The 22,719-nt window shown below is 36.3% G+C and overlaps 1 protein-coding gene across 1 annotated transcript in view; it reads left to right on the top strand.

Moving 5' to 3' along the window:
• Nucleotides 1–22,719, top strand: part of LOC145717737 (cilia- and flagella-associated protein 47-like) — a 187,904-nt gene that overhangs the window by 85,609 nt on the left and 79,576 nt on the right. Inside the window, exons 7-11 of the mRNA XM_081807960.1 lie at nt 8,599–8,633; nt 10,713–10,888; nt 11,501–11,608; nt 18,165–18,273; nt 21,133–21,237. Of these exons, the coding sequence (XP_081664086.1) occupies nt 8,599–8,633; nt 10,713–10,888; nt 11,501–11,608; nt 18,165–18,273; nt 21,133–21,237 (533 nt within the window). The remainder of the gene's footprint in view (nt 1–8,598; nt 8,634–10,712; nt 10,889–11,500; nt 11,609–18,164; nt 18,274–21,132; nt 21,238–22,719) is intronic.

The raw sequence follows: 22,719 nt of genomic DNA, 5'->3' as shown, positions 1-22,719 counted from the left end.
TTGTGTAATTCTCATGCAGTTTGTGTTGATTTCCTGTCAGTTTTTACTTTAAACCTTTCCTGGTTTTGGTACCACAATGTGATACCTATAACTCATCTTGTTTGCATAACTTCTTCTGATTATTACCAATTTCACTATTGCTCTCATTTTTCATTATGAATAGTTAACAGAGTTATTTCATAAAGATATTTAATAATTTACATCCAAGATCTGCATAGATGAAAATGCAATTCCTGAGCCTCCATTCCATTTAGTAGTTTTACATTGTAATGCAGGAGCAGAACTTAGCGCCATGAATTGCCAGATTGCTCTGTTTCTCACTGCAGGTAGGTGTGCTATACTAAGGGATCACTTTCAACTGAGGTTGGTGGCAAAGGGGAGTCTTTTTTGACTACCTCAATCCTTTTAGGCTACTAATGACAGTGATGTTGTCGCCAAGTTATTGTTTTCCTACCTCTCTAATAGTAATTGCCTAAGGTAAAAACACATGCACTCTTTAACTCTCAGACATGATGGTTTAGTTGGTGGAGATAGTAGGGGTTCTTTGAAATAATCCCATCACATAAATCTTTGTGTACTTCTTGAAGAAGTTTTCTAAATGCTTTCAAAAGTATGCTAAAATTGTTGTCCTTACCTATATACTGTTAGCTAATATTTTTTATTGCATTTGCTGTTTTGCCAGACTTTTGAGATATATTTTATTTAAACCTTAGATCATTAGATGTAGCAATGGAGCTTTCAAGATACTAAGCCATCTCTGATTTTCCATGTGTATCTCAGCTTTTGTTACATTCAACCCAGTTTTCACATCTTCCTTAGAGATGGTCAGAATCTCTGTAAAATAGGGCTCATGTAAGAAATGTTTATACCCTCAAGGCACATAAATTTGGTTACTTCCTAGAGTGAGTTCCAAAAATCAGATTATATTCACAGTAAACAATAATTGGTTGATAGCAGTCCATTATCTCTTGGTGTAAATTATTTAGTATTCTCTTGGAAATTTTAACATGTGATATCTGCTATTCCATTTTGTTTGGCCTGAAAAATCTCTTGTATGTCATATAGTTTGGCTGTGTGAGAATGATGAGAGCAATCCACTATCTTCCTATTGACAATAATTTCAACACAGTAATGAGTTATAAATGTGTTCTGAAAACAAAATAAGTGTGTGAACAAAACCTACGCTTTAAGCTTTAGATCAGTCATAGCCTCCATAATATTTGTTCTTTTGTCAGTGACAGTTGACTAATTTTTTCATTTTATAATCAACCTTTAATAAAATTCACTGTATTGTTAATGGTGAGACCTAGAAGTCTCTCTTCATGTTAGTAAGAGAAGAATGTCGGGGAGGAAAACATTTATTATACCTTTGAAGGATTTTGGCTGGTCTAAGAATGAAATTGACATGAGACAAATTAACAGGAGAAAATCAAACAGATGTTTAATAACATGTATGCCTCCTTCTTATATACATGGGAGAGACACAAGAAACTGAATAACTCCCCAAAATGGCAGAAGCCTTCACCTTAAATAGTTATACTTAAATACTATCACTTATATACTAAATACTATCTTCAACTAAAGACAAAGCAAAATGTTGGGGGTGGGGAGTCAGTTTTATGGGAGGTGACCAGGAAAAGCATAGTGAACAAGGGTAATATTGCTCTGCAGATTTAAGTTTTGCCTTTTCTTATTGATAAGAGTCTCTAGGGACTTAGAATCACCCCCCCCATCCCCCCCATCGCCCCTTCCTGGTACAGTGTGGGAGACACACTTACAAAAGCAGATTTCCCTTATAAATGTAAATGTCTCTTTAAAAAGGATTAACTCCTACTTAGTTTTCTGAGGAGCTTCTTGTGTGTTTGTTGTTTCCTAAAAATAACCAGTTTAAAATAATCAATATGCCAAAGAGGCATATCTTAGGATGGCGAGATTTTCTCCCCTTCAGGAGCATAGTTAAAAACACTAATAATCCCCTCGGTGTCAAACATAAAAAAGTTGATACAAAATAACATATGTGAGTTGCCAACCATTTTCAATAAGTTTTTAGTTTAAAATTTTAGCCTCCGTAATAAAAATATATATATTTTGATTTACTCATTTTGCTGTTTTTCTTCTTTTCTTTGTATTTTTATATTTTTTATTTTTTCTGGGTGAGAGATCATATATCTTGTACATGATATTGAAATTTTTCTTCCTCATGAGATGTTGATTTTAAAAAATTAATATTCTGCTTTGAATTTATCTTGAGAAAATAAAATATAGACTATATGGGTACATGTACATGTGTGTATATACGTATGTATAGTCATGAGCACGCTATGAAGGCACACACACGAGCTGTGTCTTTCCACAGTGTCAGCTTTAATCAATCACAAAGCAAAGCTAATCATAATTATAAAGCAGGTTCAGGATTCCAAACTCAATGACATTTCACCATGTGATTAAACTTGGCTTCTTACATGGCACACAGAGCAGAACATAAGACAAGCCACACAACAAATGAGATAACAGAAGGGTGTAGGAAGTTAACGAAACAAACGTGAAGTCAGTCTGTGGGTGCGCAGTTGGACGTGAGGCCTGGGTCCCATCCGAGTCGGCTGTGGGCACTTACCGCTTATTATGTTCAAGCAGTGAAGGCTCTCAGTTCTGTTCAGAGATCCATTGGGCAGAACCTTCAACAGCAGCTGCCTTTTTCAAGTGGTCAGACATAGAGAGGTCATGTCTGAAGAGTCCAAGAGTTTGCTGCCAAAATCCTCCCCTTTTTAAAGGGATGGAGTCGGTTTTGGGTCTCTGCAGACCTGCTCTGGTTCTGCTCGTTATCAGTTCTGGGGTGTCAGCTGACATTGGCCCCCGCAATATCTCCTAGCTGCAGTACCTTAACTGCTTGCATCACTGCTTGATACAGGCTCCTGCTTGATGTGACAGACTCCATTTTGCTCTCTACATATATACATATGCATGTGTATATACAGAAAGCGGAGGGAGAGAGACCCTATCTTAAACAGTTAAGCAGGAGGCTACTTCCTAGGGATCATTCCCTGCAATATATATATATTTCTATTTGTCACTGCGTTTAATAGCTGCCGCACCCCCACCCCTACCCCCAAGGTTATAGTAAATGTCTGAAAACATGTGAACAAACCTACAGACTCTACAGGAGTTTCTGACTCCTTCACAGCTCCTCAGTGTCTGGCAAGCACATCCTCACTCCCACATCATCCCCCAGCCTGGTATTGGCAGCCCACCTTGATTGCATGTCTGCATTCTGTATGTCTCAGGTTGGATATAGAGGTGTGAAGCATCATTTCCTTACGTATACGGGCATATAGGCTGCCGTAGCAGAGGAATGACAAGGGTGTTTCTAGTTTTCAGCTATCTGCCTGTTTCCTCTGAGTTCTGAACTGCTGGTACTGACTTTTTAGTTTAGGAAAATTACTGAGACAAGCTTTAGTTATCACTTCCTCTGAATTACATGATACATTTTAAAATACTCTTTGGTACAATTTGTTTACTGACTTGGTGATGTTTTTAAATGGAATAAAATTAAAATTGAAAATTCCCTCAATAATATGCCTAACTTAATATTGTGTGTTTTGGACCTCAGAAATAACCCCTTTAATTTTTTTAATTAAGTAGGCTCCACACCCAACATGGGGCTTGAACTCATGACCGAGATCAAGAATTGCATGCTCTACTGATTGAACCAGCCAGGCACCCCAGAAATAATCCCTTTAAGATGAACTCATGGGGGTGCCTGGGTGGCTCAGTTGGTTGAGCGTCTGCCTTCGGTTCATCCCGGGATCCTGGGATGGAGCCCAATGTCAGCAGGGAGCCTGCTTCTCCCTCTGCCCCCCTTGCTTGTGCTCTCTCTCACTATCTCCCTCTCTCTCTCAAATAAATAAATAAAATCTTTAAATAAAAAAATAATGAAATACAATAAAATGAACTCATGATTATCTTCTGGGAGAGGATATGGTGGGAAATACTTCTTGCTAGTGCATATTGAATTGTCATTGACTCCATTAAGCTTTTACGGGCAAAAAAACATAACCTTGATTTACTCTGACCCAGTTAGAATAGGAAGTGATGAGGCTTTCAGTGCAAATACTCAGTGATTTAAATTTTCCCTGTTCAGAGAAGGTGTGAACTGGCAACCAAATGATAAATTTAACCCACTGTCTTTCTCAGAGCTGTCCTTTCCAGTAACTTTCATGAAAGAGGTAACCTAGGTTAACTTGACATTTTTAAACTCCTTCTAAGATTTTACCAATGGTTGCTGTATTATTTAGTTCAAAGTATCCAGAATATCAGACACATTAACCATTGGGTTTATATACAAACACTAACATCTCTTATAAATTGCACATTTATTCTTTAACGAGTATTTATTGTCTCTCGTATCCATTGCACTATTCTAGATGCTGAGGAACAGTGATGAATATTACAAACAGACCCCTATTTACATGGAGCTAACATTCTAGTGGAGTCAGACAGAAAACAAAAATAACATTGAAATAAGATATTTCATGGGAAGTTTTTCTGTTGTCTTACATTTTCAAGTAAAGACACGGACCTGGGAACCATTAATAATTCTGTCTCCATGTTATAAAAGGTGCTGCTATGCCATTTATTAAGGACTCTCTAAATGTTTTAGTTATGGTGTTTTTAAATGACATGACCAAGTCCAAAATTTCAGTGGCCTAACACAATAAAAGTTCTTAATAATTGCAACACTCTGGTGCACTTGTTCCCAGTTGGTGGCTGGTGTCTGCCATGGTGTGATCCAGCCTCCTCCCATATTGTGGCTCCATCGACATTTAGGAACTCAGCAGTTCCTGCATATAGATGGAGAAAGAAAAAGGAAACAGAAAAGAATTTCCACTGGTTTCTTAACCATGCCATCACAGACATGGCACACATCACTTCCACCCACATACTATTAGAGAGAACTAGTCATATGGCTATGCCTGGGTGCAAGAGAGTTTGGGAAATGTTACCTCTGGTTGGACAGCTCCTGCCCAATGATGTCTTCATATTATAAAGAGGAGCACAGAATTTTGCTGGAGGAATGTTACTTCTGACATGTCAAGAAAGATGAGAAATCTTTAGCCTATCACCCATGTCCAGCCTCTCTATGTGTTGGCCAGAACACAAAGACAGGGGGAGTGGCTTCTTTAAAGTGTGAAAACTGAGAACTTAATGCCCATTGGATTTTGCTGAGTTCTTGCTAAAAGACTGGACCATGGATGGAGGGGAAATGCCTAGAGTGACTGCAGCTGCACTTCCATTGGCACATGACAAGACCTTGTAGATCAGAGTAGATTCTACTCAGTGCCAGGAGACTGGGCTTGGGCTATTTTAAAAGAGTCTGCTCAACATACATTCTGCTAAAGTGAGAAGAACCCAGGAGAAAAAGTCTACACGGGTAATGCTAGAAAGAGGAAAAGAGAAGGACCTAGAAAGTCAACTGGAAAAGATCAATCAGTATCAATTAAGTAAATGGCCTTTGTTCTTTTACCTTTCATCCCATCTTCATCCTGTAACCTGAAGGAGCTGTATTAACATAGTGATTACAGGAGAGGCAGTTAGAGCAGGGGCTTGCAAAGAGCAGGTCACGTCCACCTTCTTCCTCACGAACAGCCCGAAAAATTACTACATGTCCTGGGGGTAGAGAGGGGGTGCCAGGAGGAAAGGTCAGGAAAAACATTCATTGGATATGAAATGAAAGTGTTGATTGATTTTGTACCTCTTTAAAGATCTGACAACGAGACGGCTCTGGCATTGGGAACTATCCTGAGAAAACAGCGAGGTGGAGAAAGGGAGATCCTGCCAGGTTTGGAGATCAGTAGTGGAAGAGAAACCGTTTTCAGATGATACGCTACCAAGTTTAGTCCGTTCGGTTTATCTGTCACCATGACAATAAATGCCGAAGCTAAATTTAGTGGTAATTGTACCAACAAAAATAGTTCAGTGTTATGTCTACTGTGACATGAAGACTGGGGAAATGCACCCAGGTAGAGCAAATGACAAACGTCCCAGCCCTCAGAACAAAATGAGCTTCGTGGGGCGGGAGGTAGTAGGTAGGAGCCCAAGTGTTCCAGGAACAGAAAAGATGCTTCTGAGGCTGGAGCTTGGACAGAAATGGCAGTGGGTGGGGGGTAGTAGTGGGGGTACTTTCAGTCCGAGGTGCCGGCAGGGCCACGTCTTGCAGGACCTCAGAGGGCAAGATAAGAGATTTTATTCCATGTGCAATTAGAGGCCACTAGAGAGTGGAAAGAGGGGAATGACCTGACCTGTTTCTAAATGTCTCAAAATATTTCTTCTTTTTTAAGAAAATAATAAAAATATAAATTATATTTAGATGCTGAAAATATTTTTTAAAGATTCATTTATTTATGAGAGAGAGAGAGCGTGCGCACACGAGCTGGGGGGGAGGGGTAGAGGGAGAGGGACAAGCAGACTCTCTGCTGAGCACGGAGCCCCATGAGGGGCCTGACCCCAGGACCCCCAGGATCATGACCTGAGCTGAAGTCAGATGCTTAACCAACTGAGCCACCCAGGTGCCCCTGAAAATATTTTATATTTGTTTTAAAATGAATATGGGGGGATGCCTGGGTGGCTCAGTCAGTTAAGCATCTGACTCTTGATTTCAGCTCAGGTCATGATCTCAGGGTCATGAGATCAAGCCCCGAGTCGGGATCTGCACTGGGAGTGGAGCCTGCTTAAGATTCTCTCTCTGCCCCTCCCAATCTCCCCCTCTCTCCCTTTCTAATAAATAAATAAATAAAATTTTTTAGAATTAAAATGAATATAGGTATTCAAACTTTCTCTGAAAAAGTTTAAAATTTGCAAAATTCAATACATCTGTTTGTGCATATTTTAAACATATTCCAATCTTAGCTGAGTGTTTGAATTTTTTCAGTCCTAAATTTCAACATCTTATGAACCTCTTCATGCTTTAAAATCTTTACTTATATTCCACAGGATTAAATATACATAATTTATTCCTTTCACAAAAGGATTATGAAAAATGGAAGCAATTTCTTTAAGCAGTCATTATGTTAGCTAAAATATTCCTTAAGTACACAATCCAGGCAACATACTGAACACCTTATAAAGGAATGCTGTCTATCATTGCACCCAAAAGAGCCCATGTAAAGACAAAAGACAAAAAAAAAAAAATAGTTACTATTTCACTTGAATTTCCAAAAACAAAATCAGTCCAAATTGATATGCATTTAGTTCTAAAAAACCTTATAAAACCACTCATCAAAGTGGAAGAATATGCCATTGGCAAGACATACACTAGCCAAATATTTCACACTTTTTATATAGAGAGGGAGTCACAGAAATTCACCTGGCTTTATACTTCCTATTGAGTGAGAGTTATTTGTCATAAAATGGAATGGGGTGGCAGGATGCCTTAGACAATAAGACTATTAACCATTTTTGCAGACGACTCCTTTATATATTCTGTTTCGTATGTTGAAAATAGTTATGTATTTATTTTTGGATTATATAGCTAACACAAAGGAGGTATTTCAAGAATAAACTTACAAATTTGGATCATCTAATCAAATGAAGAACGACAAAAATCTCTTATTGAGTGCATGAAATATTTAAAGAAATATTTAGTTTTTATGGCTTTAAGAAATGTAGTTAGAAAATTAATCTTGTCTAAATTAATTTTGACAGTATTTTGGCAGATGTATATTTAAAAGAGATTATTCATACAATACTATATTTTAAAAGTGTAATTTAGGGGTTTTTATCTATTGAAACTTGAAAGAAAATATTCAAATTATAATGAGTGTTAGAAATTATTTTTTATAATATTGTTGTTAAATTTGACATGCATTTTACCAGACTAGAAATACAGCACTCTTAATTAATTGGAAACTTAAATCTTTTTACTATAACGAAACATTCATTTCTATTGAGTCTATTGCTGGTTTTGAGGCCCCAGAGAATTCCAGTGCCGGCTTTCCCTAGAGACCACAGTCCTGCTTTAGTGCAGGTGGTTCGGAGCAATTAACGATTGCTCTCTGGAAGGTTGCTTGATTTGGAGGGGGTGTCCAGACCTAATGGATAAGAGTGAAGTGATCAAGTAGTGATATTTGCCATGGATGTGTCAAAGAGAGGCTGTTACGCAAGTGCCCCAGAGCTGCCATCCTCATTTTCTTTCTTTTTTTTTTTTTTTAAAGATTTTATTTATTTATTTGACAGAGAGAGAGACAGCGAGAGAGGGAACACAAGCAGGGGGAGTGGGAGAGGGAGAAGCAGGCTTCCCGCTGAGCAGAGAGCCCGATGCGGGGCTCGATCCCAGGACCCTGGGATCACGACCTGAGCTGAAGGCAGAGGCTTACCCACTGTGCCACCCAGGCGCCCCGCCATCCTCATTTTCATCTCTTAAGATTCGGCCAACCGTAGAATGTCCTCACACATTTGTAACACTGGGGCATGCTTCTGTTATGTGGCTTGTAGTTTGCAGCGATCACAGTAGATTGAAAGTGGTTTTGTTTTACTTTGTGTTCAAAGTCTATATGTGATGAGACATAAAGCAATTCGATATTCCAGTACTTCATTCCTCTTTAGGCCAGAGTTTTTCAATGTATAGGTCTCAAAAAAAGGTGAGTGGGTCAAAACGAGCATTCTTTTTTTTTTTTTTTAAGAAATAGAATAGAATATAAGAGAATAGAAAGCATCAGAGAACATCACATGTGGGAAGAGTAGGGATTGTTATGTGAATCTTTTTTTCCAGCGGTATGTGTATATGGGCCACATTGTGATGTACAGTGAATTACTCTAGGGATGCCTGGGTGGCTCAGTCAGTTAGGCGTCTGACTTCAGCTCAGGTCATGATCTCAGGCTCCTGGGATCAAGCCCGGCATCAGGCTCTCTGCTCAGCAGGGAGCCTGCTTCCCTCTCTTTTTGCCTGCCTCTCTGCCTACTTGTGATCTCTCTCTCTGTCAAATAAATAAATAAAATCTTTAAAAAAATTAAAATAAAATGAATTACTCTAGGTTATGATGAAACCATTTTGAAAATCACTGGTTTAGATCCTACTATTTTTACTTCTGTGAAGAATAAGCTACCGCATTGTTTTAAACTGACACTGACCTGAGAAATATCTGTGTTTGGCCCAAAGACATCTCATTTCAGTTTTCTGTCTAAAGACCCGGGCAAAGTTTCTAGTCCAATATATGGTTGTCGGTATATGTTATCCTGGCATATGGTTTAGTTGTTGATTTGTTTGACCCTTAGAAACTTCCTAGGAGGCTAAATTCTATAACAGTCTCATGAAATACTTCAGATTGCCTAGGAAATGATAAACTGTGTCAAATGTCATTATTGGTTTTTTGCATTTTATATTTTTATTTTTCCTTCTTTATAATCATGAGCATTAGTTATTTTACTATAGCAATTTAAATGCCCATATATTTTAGGAATCCATGATTCTAATATGTCCTGAAACTATCGTAGATAGCCATTTTCCAATGCATTTATAATTAAATCTGATTTGTAATAAATGATATCCTGATTTAATTATAAATTTGTATATATTCTTGTTTTTCATCTCTCCTTACCAGATGTTGTTCACCACACTCAATGCTATTTCCATTCCCCTAAATACACTCATTTATTTATATATCGGTAATCAAGCAAATGTTCATTCCTTGGGTGAAGCTGTAATGTCTATCTTAAAGATATGTTTTGTGAATAACTCTCTCCCCATCACCACCTGTCCCTACCAGCTTGGTTGTTTTTGTCATTCCTGTAATGTGTTAAGTTTCAAAATACTTCCAAGTCCTGAAGTATGTCCATTACCAAATTTTGAATTATGACTGAAATGCCCAACATTTTCCATTTCATTAGGTTAAGGCATTATAGACAACTCAAATTTGTTCAAGATTGAGATATGTCCTCTCTATTAATCACCTTTTAACACTTTTGTTTCAATTAATGGCTTTTACTCTAGTGGAGATCGTGGCTGTAATGGGATGAAATATAAGTCATCAGCCAGAATGGGGATCAGGAAATGTCTTGGAACCTGAAGAGTGCCTTCCAGGGCTGAGTGGATGTAGCTAGGGGGGCAGGACAGCAGAAACCAGAATGGAAGGAAAGAATCTAAACAAGAAGTTAGTTGTATTATCAACAGAATTTTTCTTAGTTCAGATTTTCCCTAGTACTTGATGCTGATGTACAGAGATACTTAAAGTGTGTCCTCTGGATCAGCAGAACTTTTTAGAAATATATATTATCAGGCCCCATCCCAGAACTATTGAATCAGAGTCTTTGGGGCAGGGGGCCAGTAATCTATGTTTTAGCAACCTCTGCAGATGATTCTTATGCATGCTAAAGTTTGAGTACCACAGCTAGAGAAAATATTGACAAATGGACCTCATGGTAATAATGGTATTGAATAAAACTATATTTTAAATGTAATTTTACACTTTCCTTAGCATTTAGCTAGATGGATGTCTTAAAAGTATTTGTTGTTGAAAAAAATGCCATTTACCAAGACTAGTCAAGAAAAACATATAAGAGATTAAAAGTAAGTGAGATATATTTAACAGTGGATCAAGGGGAAAAATAAAACAAATGGCCTTATTTTGTGTAAAAGTTTTCTTTGCATTTGCTTTTATAGAACAATGACTCACTCTATGGTGACACTAGGAGCTGATTTTGTATTTGTTCTGTAATTCTAGGAGAGCATTTACATTGAAATACCTCTCTCTAATCCAAAAGAGAAAATGATTCATTTAGATGTGCAGTTATCCAATGCTGCCCTTAATGGATTTAAGCAACTTACACTGCACCCGCTAGAATGTATCAACTATGTCCTACAGTATTCTCCAGCGACTACAGGCTGTAGAGATGAAAGGTATGGTTTGAGTGTGGCATTATATTTTATTGTTGATCCTTTGAAATAAAGCCTTCAAAATGATTTTAAGTGACTTGTTCGAGTCTACTTAAATAAAAGATGGCAGAGCTGAGATACCAGCCCAGTTATAATTTTATTTATTTATTTTTTCCAGTTATACTTTTAGATGGTCACGGGTTCTGTCTCTGTTTCCCCCAAAAGTGAGCACATGCTGATAATAAAGGAAGGTCTCCAGAGTTGCATGTCACTTGAATGCCTTCACGTGAAAATATACAGGTGTTTAATTCAATGAACTAAATTGGATTTAATCACAGAAAGCAGGACTTTTCTTATTATTGCTCCTGTAAGACATTTGAATTCATTAACATTTAAATATTTTTATTCACTCAACAAACATTTATTAAACAGATATTAATGATGATGTTTTTTCTGAATAATGATCTTCTCACCAAAAATGAAAAATTTAAAAATATATCTACAACAGAAGTAGAATGCATCACAGAGCAGTTGTCAAATATTGTATTTGAAACCACCTATTTAGGATTTTTTTCTGCCAATTTTATTACACAAACTAAAACCACTGACAAAATTTTGTATATTTTTCTCCACCAGCGTTATTTTTCAGCCTGACGTGGCTCTTGAGTTCTGGTATTTACTGAGATTAACTACTGAATTACCGAAATCAACCACAGTACCAGAAATACAATGTGACCTTGGAAAGTAAGTTCTGTTTAATAGATAAAATTATTTCGTGGAAGGAGAAAAATTTATCTAAAAGAATATTGTTGTAATCCACTTAATCTTTTTTTATAAGACATAAATATATTTTTAGTAATTGATTTTCCTTTGTAGGGAAGGTTTGATATTTAAACTACCCCCTGGAAAACTTAAGTCAAAGAAAAAGAAATTAGGACTTAGTAAGGAGAGGCTTTTATTCAAAATGATTATTGCAAGGGAGAGAAAGGGACTCTTGAAAGAGTTGGAGACCGCAGATCTCAGAAATCTGCAAGCATTTCAAAATCAAACAGGAAAAGCTAAAGGTGGGACAAGGAGAGATAAGCAGACTCTGGAGGGAAAGCTGGACAAGGAAAGGAAAATGACTGGTGGCGACTGATAGGAAAAGGATCGTCCTGTGGTAAGCGGATTCCCAGGAGAAGTCAAGGAAAGAGGCATGTTCCACTTTATTTGTGCTTGCTCAGGCTTGGGGACAAACAGAGCACAGGGGCCCGTAGGAAACATAGAAGGCTGACTAAAGTTTGGTCAAGGCAAAGCAGCGGGTCAGCGATGGACAGTGGAGAATACTTTGTCATTTGGCTAATACCATGTGCCCTTGAGATATGACCATTTATATTTACATGGTTGAGCTCTTCCTACATGTCTGGTACCAGGTTTGATGCTGATACATAGGGGTAACCCAATCACAATTTCTAGTTTTATTTTTTTAAGAGGTATTTATTTATTTGAGAGAGAGAGAGAGAGAGCACGATCAGGAGGACTGGCAGAGGGAGAGGGAGAGAAGCAGACTCCCAACTGAGTGAGGAGCCTGACACGGGGCTCAGTCTCAAGACCCTGAGATCATGACCTGAGCTGAAACCAAGAGTCGGACACTTAACCGAGTCACCCAGGTGCCCCCACAATTCCTACTTTTATTTTTATTTATTTTTAATAACTCTATAGAGATTGCATTTTATTGAGGAATGGAAATCCAATATGAAACAAATAGAATTCTAAATAGTTTATGGGCCTCAGATCAGTTATACAAAGCTCAAGGTGACATTTATTTACTTCATATTTTAGTGAGCAGTTTTGATTATGTCTGATACAATTGAAAACATGCTTCCATGAATTACTATAGAGTAATTCCTTATAAAGGTGAGGTAATCCCTCATAGCTTAATAATAAAGGTCCTTATTAAATCAAATATTTTTGAAATCATTTTGGTTTCTAATATGTGTAAAATACATTCATTATTATCATTTCAAGGTCACAATTTTTTTCATTCAGGATGAGGATATTTTGAGCCATATCATCTTAAAAGGAAATTCTAGACCCAAAAGTTACTACATTGTTCATAGATATAAGCTACATGAATGTTTTTTAAGACTAATATGCCTATTAGGGGGATTTGCCTCAGTTTCAAATGGGGTAACTGAGGTTTACAGATGCTAAGTGATTTGCCCTAGGTCACTAAATGTAGAAAAGAGACTAAGGAGAATGTTCTTGTATACAATTTTCCAGATTCAAACTAGTGGATTTACATAGAAAATCCAATGGAAATCCAAAGATTTGTCCTACAAACCCTTAAAAGATAATAATCTCTAAGCAAATAAATAACATTTGTGAATATAAAAACATGCCAAAGTCTCTACATTCTCTAGCAGAAATATCCTTTGGCATCTTTCCTGCTTCATATTCCGGTACCATAAATGATTGTATTAACAATACTTAACAAAGGGTGATTAGGAAATATGCGGGTCTGCAAGAGGATTTGGTGCAATCTTACTTCAAACAAAATACAGCATGTTAGGCCTGAAGGCAAACCTAAAATACCCTAGAACTACCGTATGTGAAAGAAACAACATGCATGTGTAATAACATAAAGGGCTTTTAATTAAATATAACTTATAGTATTGGACTGATTTTAACGGCCCAGTAGATCCTCCAGTATTCTTGTTTTTGTTGCCATTGCAACTTGTCTTTCCTGCATTTCAATCACCATGGATAAATGAAACTTTAGGTCTCAAGACTTTTTTTGTCCAAATGATGATACACGTTCGTACTTTTAAAGAGCATGTGCACTAGTGGGCAAATCTGTACCTCTTTGTTAATTTCTCTCCCTTAGCACTCCAGAAAAGTGTTGAATTCTCCCAGGGCCAGATCTGTAGCCAAAGAAATCTGTAGCAAGTGATTTATTAAGGAAGTGGTCCCATTAAGAACAACCTGTAAGAGAATAGGGGAAGCAGGATAAGAAAAGGGAAGAAGCTAAGCAAGGGTGTGATTGCAGGTATGGTCCCAGACTATCTGATCCTGCAGAGAGCTCTGTAGCATAAATTACATCTCAGAGTTTGTCCTGTCTTGATGCAGAGATGCTTGGCTTTTGAATTCCCATACTAGTCATTATAAGCTTCCTTGGGAAGAGGTATAAACTCCCAGGCACTTCTACTGTCTGTACAGTTGAGGAGATAGCAAGACCCAAGGGCAATCGTCTGAAGGTCTCGGAAGGAAAATGAATAGCAAGCGTGTAGAAGTTGGGGTCTGAGGGTAGAGAACTGGTAAAAATCTTCCAGGGGAACTGGGTAGGGTGCCAGCAGTGTCTGCTTTAACTTCCTAACAAACTTATTTCTACTTTTATATTTTTTCTTGTTTTAAAAATATATTAATGTATGAAAGCTATATATGTATATAAAATTATTAACAAATGTATTACACTTATGTGAAAATATTTAGCACAACCAGTTTTACAATCTTTTTTTTTTTTTTTTCATTCCACTAACAGGTGCCCACCTTTTCTCTTTCTTTTTGAGTTCTTGTTACTTTTGGTCATGTTGTTCTAAAGAGTAATTTCTTTTTATCTAAGTCATACTGTATGTAATTAAAAGTTGCATAATATTAAAAAATGTTTGATAGTAACTACTTTTTTAGCCAGCCTTATTCTGGATCCCTATCCTCTTTGGAAGTTTGATGGCCATTAATTGTATCCAGTGTTTTTAAAATGTTTAATAAATTGGTGTTGTTCTATTTTCATACATTTTCTAGGTAGTTGGAGTCTCTTTCAGTATGGAAACACATGACTTTCAGTTTCTGGAAGTCTCAAATTATGCCATCTATTTTCTCTCTTCCTACAACATCTATGTTTTAGTTTTAGAACTTGGGGGCTATTTTAATTTTTTTATTTTTTGGCCTTTTTTTTTAACCAACATCTGTGCTTTTGCATTCAGATAGATTTACCTGAATTTATCTTCCATTCTTTTTGTTGAATTTTCATGACAGTTATCAACATCCAACACCATTTTTGTTGTTGTTTGGATGTTTCTTTTACATATTTTTGGGTTTTTTTAAAAATCGTAATGTTCTGTTCTTATTTCATTTTGGTAATATTTTTTCTGATATGCTTAAGATATGAATGGTCATGGCCTTTGTCTTTAATTATAAATTTTGTTCTTCTTTTTTCCTACTCAAAACTTTCCCTGATACTTGTTTTGCTCATATTTAAGGATTTATTTATTTAATTGAGAGCGAGAGAGAGTGGGGGTGGGTGGGGCAGAGGGAAAGAGAGAATCTCAGGCAGACTCCCTGCTGAGTACAGAGCCCAATGCGAAGCTCGAACTCACGACCCTGAGATCATGACCTGAGCCAAAATCAAGAGTTGGACGCTTAACCCACCGAGCCACCCAAGTACCCCTTTCTCATATTTAAATATGACACTCTGTAATGATAGTCAGGAGTTATTGACCCATTCATGTTGTTCTGTGTACCATTCTTCATTTATTTTCATTGCTGCAAAAAAAAAATTCCTTTTTATTGTTGATCAACTTTTGGGTTTTTTTTTCCCAGTTTGGTATATTATGAAATATGTTGTTTATAACATTGTATATGCTTTTGTTGCACATTTGTGCTCATTTCTATTGGGTACAAACATAGGAATGCAATATCACTGTACTCTAGTGGATAACAACAAAGAATGCACAATTGGTTGTACTTTTATTTACACTCCACCGGCCATAAATCGAAAGTCAGACACTTAACCAACTGAGCCACCCAGCCGCCCCGGCACTGTGTTTTGTTGTTTTTTTTTTTAGTGTCTTTTTATTTTGAAAGAGCTTAAGACTCATAAGAAGTTGAAAAAATAATTCAGAATTCACACATATGCTTCATCCTGGAAATGGTTTTTAAGGTGCTACCACTTGGTTCACATTAAAATTACCTTCTTGGTGCATCTGCATGGCTCAGTTGGGTAAGTGGCCAACTCTTGATTTTGGCTCAGGTCATGATCTCACGGTCCTGGGATCGAGCCCTGCATGGGGCTCTGTGCTAGCAGGGAGTCTGCTTCAGGATACCTCTCTCCCCCTCTGCCCTCCATACACTTGTTCACTCTCTCTCTCTCTAAAAATAAATAAATATTTTAAAAAAAATCATCTTCTTGTTTTTCTTTGATTTGACCAGCAATGTTATTTTAATTTTCCCTTCTTATTCTATATTAATAGGTTTGACACAGTCTTGATGAAAAAATATTTTATCGTGACTGTTTAGAAATAAGTATAACAACATTTTAGACTCAAGAAATTTAATTTTGTCCCTAAGTAATAAATATGTGCATCAACAATCCTCAGGATATACATTTGTAATTACACACTTCATTTCTCATTATTGGGAAAACTAGCAATTAAAGAAAATATTTATTAAATTCAATTCAATTGAAAACCTTTTTCTGGATGAACAATGAATCAAGTACCTCTTTAGTTAATATATTTTGCTCCTTGGTCCACTGGCAATCACAGGCTACATACACTTCTTACTTTTTGTATCTTTGCCCATTTCTAATGTCATCAAGTTATATTAATCTTTGCGATGAAATTGATTTTAATTCCCACAGAACTTACACTGTTTCTCACTTTTTTAGATTCCACATATAAGTAAGATCACACAGTGTTTGTCTTTCTCCGTCCGAGTTATTTCACTTAACATAATGTTTTCTAGGGGCGCCTGGGTGGCTCTGTCGGTTGAGCATCTGCCTTCTGCTCAGGTCATGATCCAAGGGTCCTGGGACCGAGCCCCACATCGGGCTCCCAGCTCAGCGGGGAGCCTGCTTCTCCCTCTCCCTCTGCTCCCTGCTCCTGCTCTCTTGCTCACTCTCTATCTCAAATAAATAAAATCTTTTAAAAAAACCCCATTATGTCCTCTAGGTTCATCCATGTTGTCAACAAATGTCAGGATTACCTTCTTTTTTAAGTTTGAGTAATATTTCATTGTATATTCCATGTTTTATTTATCCATTCATCTCTAGAAGAACATTTAGGTTATTTCCATATCTTGGCAATTGTGAATAATGCTGCAATTAATGTGGGAGTGCAGTTATGTCTTCAAGATACTGATTTCATTTATTTGGGGTATATACCAAATAGTTGGTATATGCCCAGTATTTGGGATCCAATTGTTGGATCATATAGTAGTTTTCTTTAATTTTTTGAGGTACCCTCCTATTGTTTGCTATAGTTGCTCTACCAATTTACATTCCCACCAGTGGTGTACCAGTGTTCCATTTTCTCCACATCCTTGCCAACATTACTATTTTTTTAAATGACAGCCATCCTAACAGGTATGAGGTGGTATCTCAGTGTGGTTTTACTTTGCATTTCTACAGCATGGCAGTTTTCATGCTATACATCAAAAGGTATTAGAAATGATGGTAAAGTGAGAATTATGAATCCTCTTGATTATTCTTTGCTTTGAGCATAAATATCAGCCACTTTTTTTTTTTTTTTGTATTTACTCATCATTGGTTTGGATCTTTTTGATGTAATGGACAGAACTTTGTGAATTTATTACTCATTGTTATTATTTCTAAACTGTTAACTTTTTTGCCTGAATTTAACAGTTATAAAATAATGAGTAAATATTGCTCCTAAAACTGGGATATATTCCACTACCCAGTGTGGAATAACATTTGGTCTCCAAAATAGAAAATCAAGGACTAATTTAGCAAAATGTCATCAGTTCATACATGATTATTCTTATTTTGAAACTCACACAAGTCATTGTATTAGCTTCCTAAACCTGTCATCACAAGTACCACACACTGGGTGAATTAAAACAACAGAAACATATTGTCTCACTGTTCTGGAGGCTAGAAATTTGAAGTCAAGTTTTCAGTAGGACCAAGTTCTCTCTGAAACCAATAAGAGAGAATCCTTCCTTTCCTCTTGTGGCTTCTAGTGCTTACCAGCAATCCTTGGTATTCCTTGACTCAGAGGTGTTTGGTATTCCTGGACTCTCCAGTCTCCACCTCCATTGCCATATGCTCATCTTCTCATGTGTCTTCACATTATCTTCTTATAACGACACCAGTCATAAGGGATTAAGGGCCATCCTACTCCAGTATGATCGCATCTTAACTAATTACATCTGCAGTGACCCTCTTTCTATATTCTGAGGTATTGGGAGTTAGAACTTAAATACATCTTTTTTAGGTATGCAGTTCAACCCATGATAGTCATCAAGTTTATAAAATTATCATTGAACAAGTTTATGAATAAGTTTACTCCATTTTTCCTTCCAGGTATGTCACTCAGATCATTCCTTTAGTTAATCCAACACACGAGACCTTAGAATTGCAAGCAACAAACAGTAATCCTGAAAATTTTGTCTTGGATGTTAACAGATCATCAGTAAGTATATTTGGAAAGCCAAATAACCTACCACTACTAGAGCATTTTTCAGTACTGATTTTGGGACACCATGGAGTATTATCATTTGATTTATTAATTAACAAGGTCTCAATTGCTTAAAATTTAAAAATAGAATTTATATACATATATATCTCCCCCCCAATTTTAATTGATCAAAGAAACCAATATCGTGTCCATCTAAATTTTTAAAATTCTGTATGCTAGCATCATACTCATTATCACTGGACTCTAAATGAACTGGTTGTGCTTTATTTCGGACCATTTTAGTAATCAGATTTGGAAATCATTCCCCAGTAGTATGATATTGACTCAGCAATCTTTCTATGTTTCCAGGGTTCCAAGAGGCTAGTTCCTTCCAGCACTTGATGAATTCCTGCCCATCACCTGTCCCCCACTTCCAAAAAATGTGAACAGTTCTGACCCTCTCTCCTTTCTCTACCCCATTTACTCATTCCTTGGTCCCTAGCATAGACTAGAACGAGTCAATGGGCCCCAATCACTTTTCTCCTCCCATAAGTAACAAAACAAGATCTGAAGGTTTAGCATCAATCTTTGTTTCCAAGCATATGATACCAAATATGTACAGTGAATACCAAAACCATGTTTTCAGGTAAACTTCAAAATGGTAATTGTGATAGATTATTTTCTTCAGAGCATCTCACAGTAAATCATGAAGCCCTGTTAAGTAGATATAGTATTTAAATAAAGGCTTTTACTATTTGCTGTTTAATGATTGTTTAAGAAATCTACAGTGTGATTTCATGTGTATCTTACTACCTATCTCTTGTCAATGACTGGTTGCCAATTAATAATAACATGATATGAAATTAGTTCTTAACTTCCATAATGTGTCAACTTAGATATCACTAAGTATTATATTGCTAACACCAGTTTCTAATGAGGAATTTCAGTTATTTGTAAACTATATCCTGATCACCATATTCTGTTTAATTTATGGAAAATACAGTGTTAAGTAATACAAGCATGTGTATACATTTTAGTATAGTTATTCTAAGATTAAACTATATACACAATTGTGTGTATAGCATTGTGTATATAGTTTAATCTTAGTGCTTAATAATAATGCTCTGCATTATTATTATATATGCTTGTGCATATATAAGCACAAACTTATACTTTCTACCTTGGTTCTTATGTTAATGATTTGCTACATTTGTCTTCTCTTACATTTCTTACTGTTCAGTCTGAAGGTAAGTTGTAGGCATCATGCTATTTCAACACTAAATACTTCAGATTATATTTCTCTTTTTTTTTCAGATTATATTTCTTAATGGCATAATTAATCTCCCACATCATCTAGTATCCTATTCAAATTTAAGTTTACTCAGCTGTCCTGCTAATCTTTCTCTCTTCAACTAAGATCCAGTGTAAACTCACATATTGGAATTGGTTATTATGATGACACTTCCTTGGAATTAAGTGTTTGCAAATTTCCAAAAGGTCCTATATTTAACAGATTATCTATATTCCATTATACTAAACCAGTACATTTGCTGCAGATAAATTCCAACCAATAGTGTTTATCTTCCTTTTCCTTGAAACCATGGGATTCATGGAATTCGTGAATTTTAGGTGAAAATAAAGGAATTTCATTGAGTTCCTGGTTGGCTATATACACTATCTCAATCTGTGCCACGTGCTTCTGACATATATTTAGGGAAGAGGAATTTGAGGCCAGAGAAGCTAAAATACTTAAACCTCCTGGCTAGTAAGTGGTAGAACTAGAATTAAAATCCAAGTTAATGTACTGGTATATGGGTTTTCTAATGAAATAGATGATTTCCTTATATCTATCGATCTATCTAGAGAACTTTTTGCTAAATTGAAAGAATACATGAAATACAACTTTTCTTATTTTTTTTGCTAAGGTTGATATTGAAATTAATTTATACTCATTATGTATGCATAAACTTAAGTGATTAACTATCAAAGGGAGAGCCAGCCTGAGATAAAAATATTTGCTATAGATAAACCACACATATACAGATAGGAAGGAGGTGACTGTTCTAAATATAACAATGAATTGTATTTGTATTTCATGGTCATTATCAGAGCATTATTATTAAGCACTAAGTGCTACATTCTACAGGGATTTGAATGACACTGCTATATTGCAGTTTTATATTTTCAAAAGTTATCTGGCAAAATACAGTAGTGAAAAAAATAAACTTACTTTTCAGACATACGCCTTTTCATTTTATCATTCTGTAAGTGTTAATGTTAAATATATTATTCACAGTATAGCGTTTTGATGTAGTTGCTGGCTTCTTTCACAATCTCTAAAGAGGTAACTCATTCTAATACTGTTCAGACTCAAGTTATTCTAACAGGCCACACCTTGAGTGTGTATATGATAGGGCAAAAAGGAACACTTCATTGTATACTAAAGAAGCCTTCCTTACATCTATGCTTACTATCAGTTTAATCTCTTCGGACATCGCCAAGGTACAAGTTAGGTTCCCAGTGGTTTCACAAGTATCTTGGGATGATCAATAAGCTATCAGTTCTTAAAAAAATGTATATTTCTATTATTTGGGGTTCTTAGTTGGCTTTAAAAATTAATCCTGATTTCCTTTTATAAAGCAAGTAACTCCATGTGGTCATTGTCTGGGGGGAGAACATGGGGTAAACACTACTGAACACTGTTTACCATGGCCATTATACCAATATTCACCAAGCAGGCATACTAAGAATGGGTAACACGTACAAGACAAAATACTAATTACACGAAAATCAACCTGGCATGTACCTAGCACACAAAGATCCTGACTCAAACAAAGCATTGATTTTTTTTTTTCTCTCTCTGAATTTACACAGCTGACCATACCTCCTCACTCCATCAAAGAAGTATCTGTTCACTTTTATCCTTCGGCTCTTGGAAGAACTGGTCATCAAGTTTCTGTCACCTTCCACTGTACTCAGGTATGATAAATTATTCTTGGACCAAGTCAAGTTCATTAAATTTCAAAATCATAAATAAGTAAATCTAATTCATTCACTTGACATATTTCGTAAGCAAAACAAGTTCATTGTAAATGATTAATTAAATGAACTTTTGGAAATACGGTCTACATTGTACCTGTGGAGGCATCTAAAGAAGGCATTTTTAAATCCTTAGATTACTTGAATGAAGGAGAATGTACAACCAGATTTAAAATATAGGTATTTTAATGGAATGCCATTTTACTGGCATTTATGTTTATTTTCTGACTTGTTTACTCATATTTTCATGAACTTAAAGATGAAACTGTAGAAAATGTGATCTTGCAAATATTGTATTATTTTTTCATTCTATTTCATCTGCACAGTGTTACTGATTAATAATAACTTTTTAAAAGCAACAATGGTTAAGGGGCGCCTGGGTAAGTTAGTCAGTTAAACATCCAACTCTTGGTTTCGGCTCAGGTCATGATCTCAGGGTCATGAGATCAAGCCCCACGTTGGACTCTGCTCAGCACAGAGTCTGCTTGAGATTATCCCCTCTGCCCTTCATCCCACTCGCACTCTCTCTCTCTCTCTCTCTCTCTCAAGTAAATAAAATCTTTTAAAAAATAAAACAACAGTAATTAATAATTTTTTAAGCATCTCTAAACTTGCTACATGCCATTCTAAGAATTATATCAACTCATTCTCACCCAGTCCTGTGGTCGAAGTAATCAATCTCATTTTATGGATCAGGAAACAGACACAAAGAAATTAAGTTCAGGTAGCTAGTAAGAGGTTTAATTCAGACCCGAACGCAGGGCATGTGACTTCAACCTGTCTTCTTGACTGTTTTTGCAGCTACCTACAGATTCCTAAGTGATTATAACTCTCTTACTGCCAATGAAAATTTTACATACCTTTTGACAATTATTATTATTTTTTATTTCTTCAAGTGTTAATGAGGAGGAACGTAAATGGAGATATGTGCTTTAAATCCTACAGGACACCAAGGAGGTTACAAAACCCTGCCACCTGAGAGGCAATGGAATCAAATATAATATAGGGGACCCCATGTCAGTGCAAGACCAGTGGGTAACTAGAGTATCCTCTTTTCCAAGAAAATGTGTAATTTACCTTCAGAAGAAAAAATTTGAGGCTATTAAATTTCTTACATGATGACTGACTTTTAAGTAAACTGAAGCAATGCTCTGGAAGTATGCTTGATTCTCAGTAATATTAAAGAATAAAAAACAATAATCCTTTTCATACAGAAGAGAGAAAGTGTAGTACAGATTATTTCCTTCTACATAAATAATTTTAACAAGGCAGATCTTTTTTTTTAAGATTTATTTATTTACTTTAGAGAGAGAGTGCGCAAGCAGGGGGGAGCAAAGAGAGAGGGAGAGGATCTCAAGCAGACTCCCCACTGAGTGCGGAGCCCATTGTGGGGCTCCACATGGGGCTTGATCTCACAGACCT

The sequence above is a fragment of the Leptonychotes weddellii genome, chromosome X (genome assembly GCF_054177405.1).
Source record: "Leptonychotes weddellii isolate Sample4059 chromosome X, ASM5417740v2, whole genome shotgun sequence".
NCBI classification, from domain to species: domain Eukaryota; kingdom Metazoa; phylum Chordata; class Mammalia; order Carnivora; family Phocidae; genus Leptonychotes; species Leptonychotes weddellii.
Note: the sequence above shows the minus strand (reverse complement) of the source record. Positions and strands in the feature narration are given on the sequence as shown.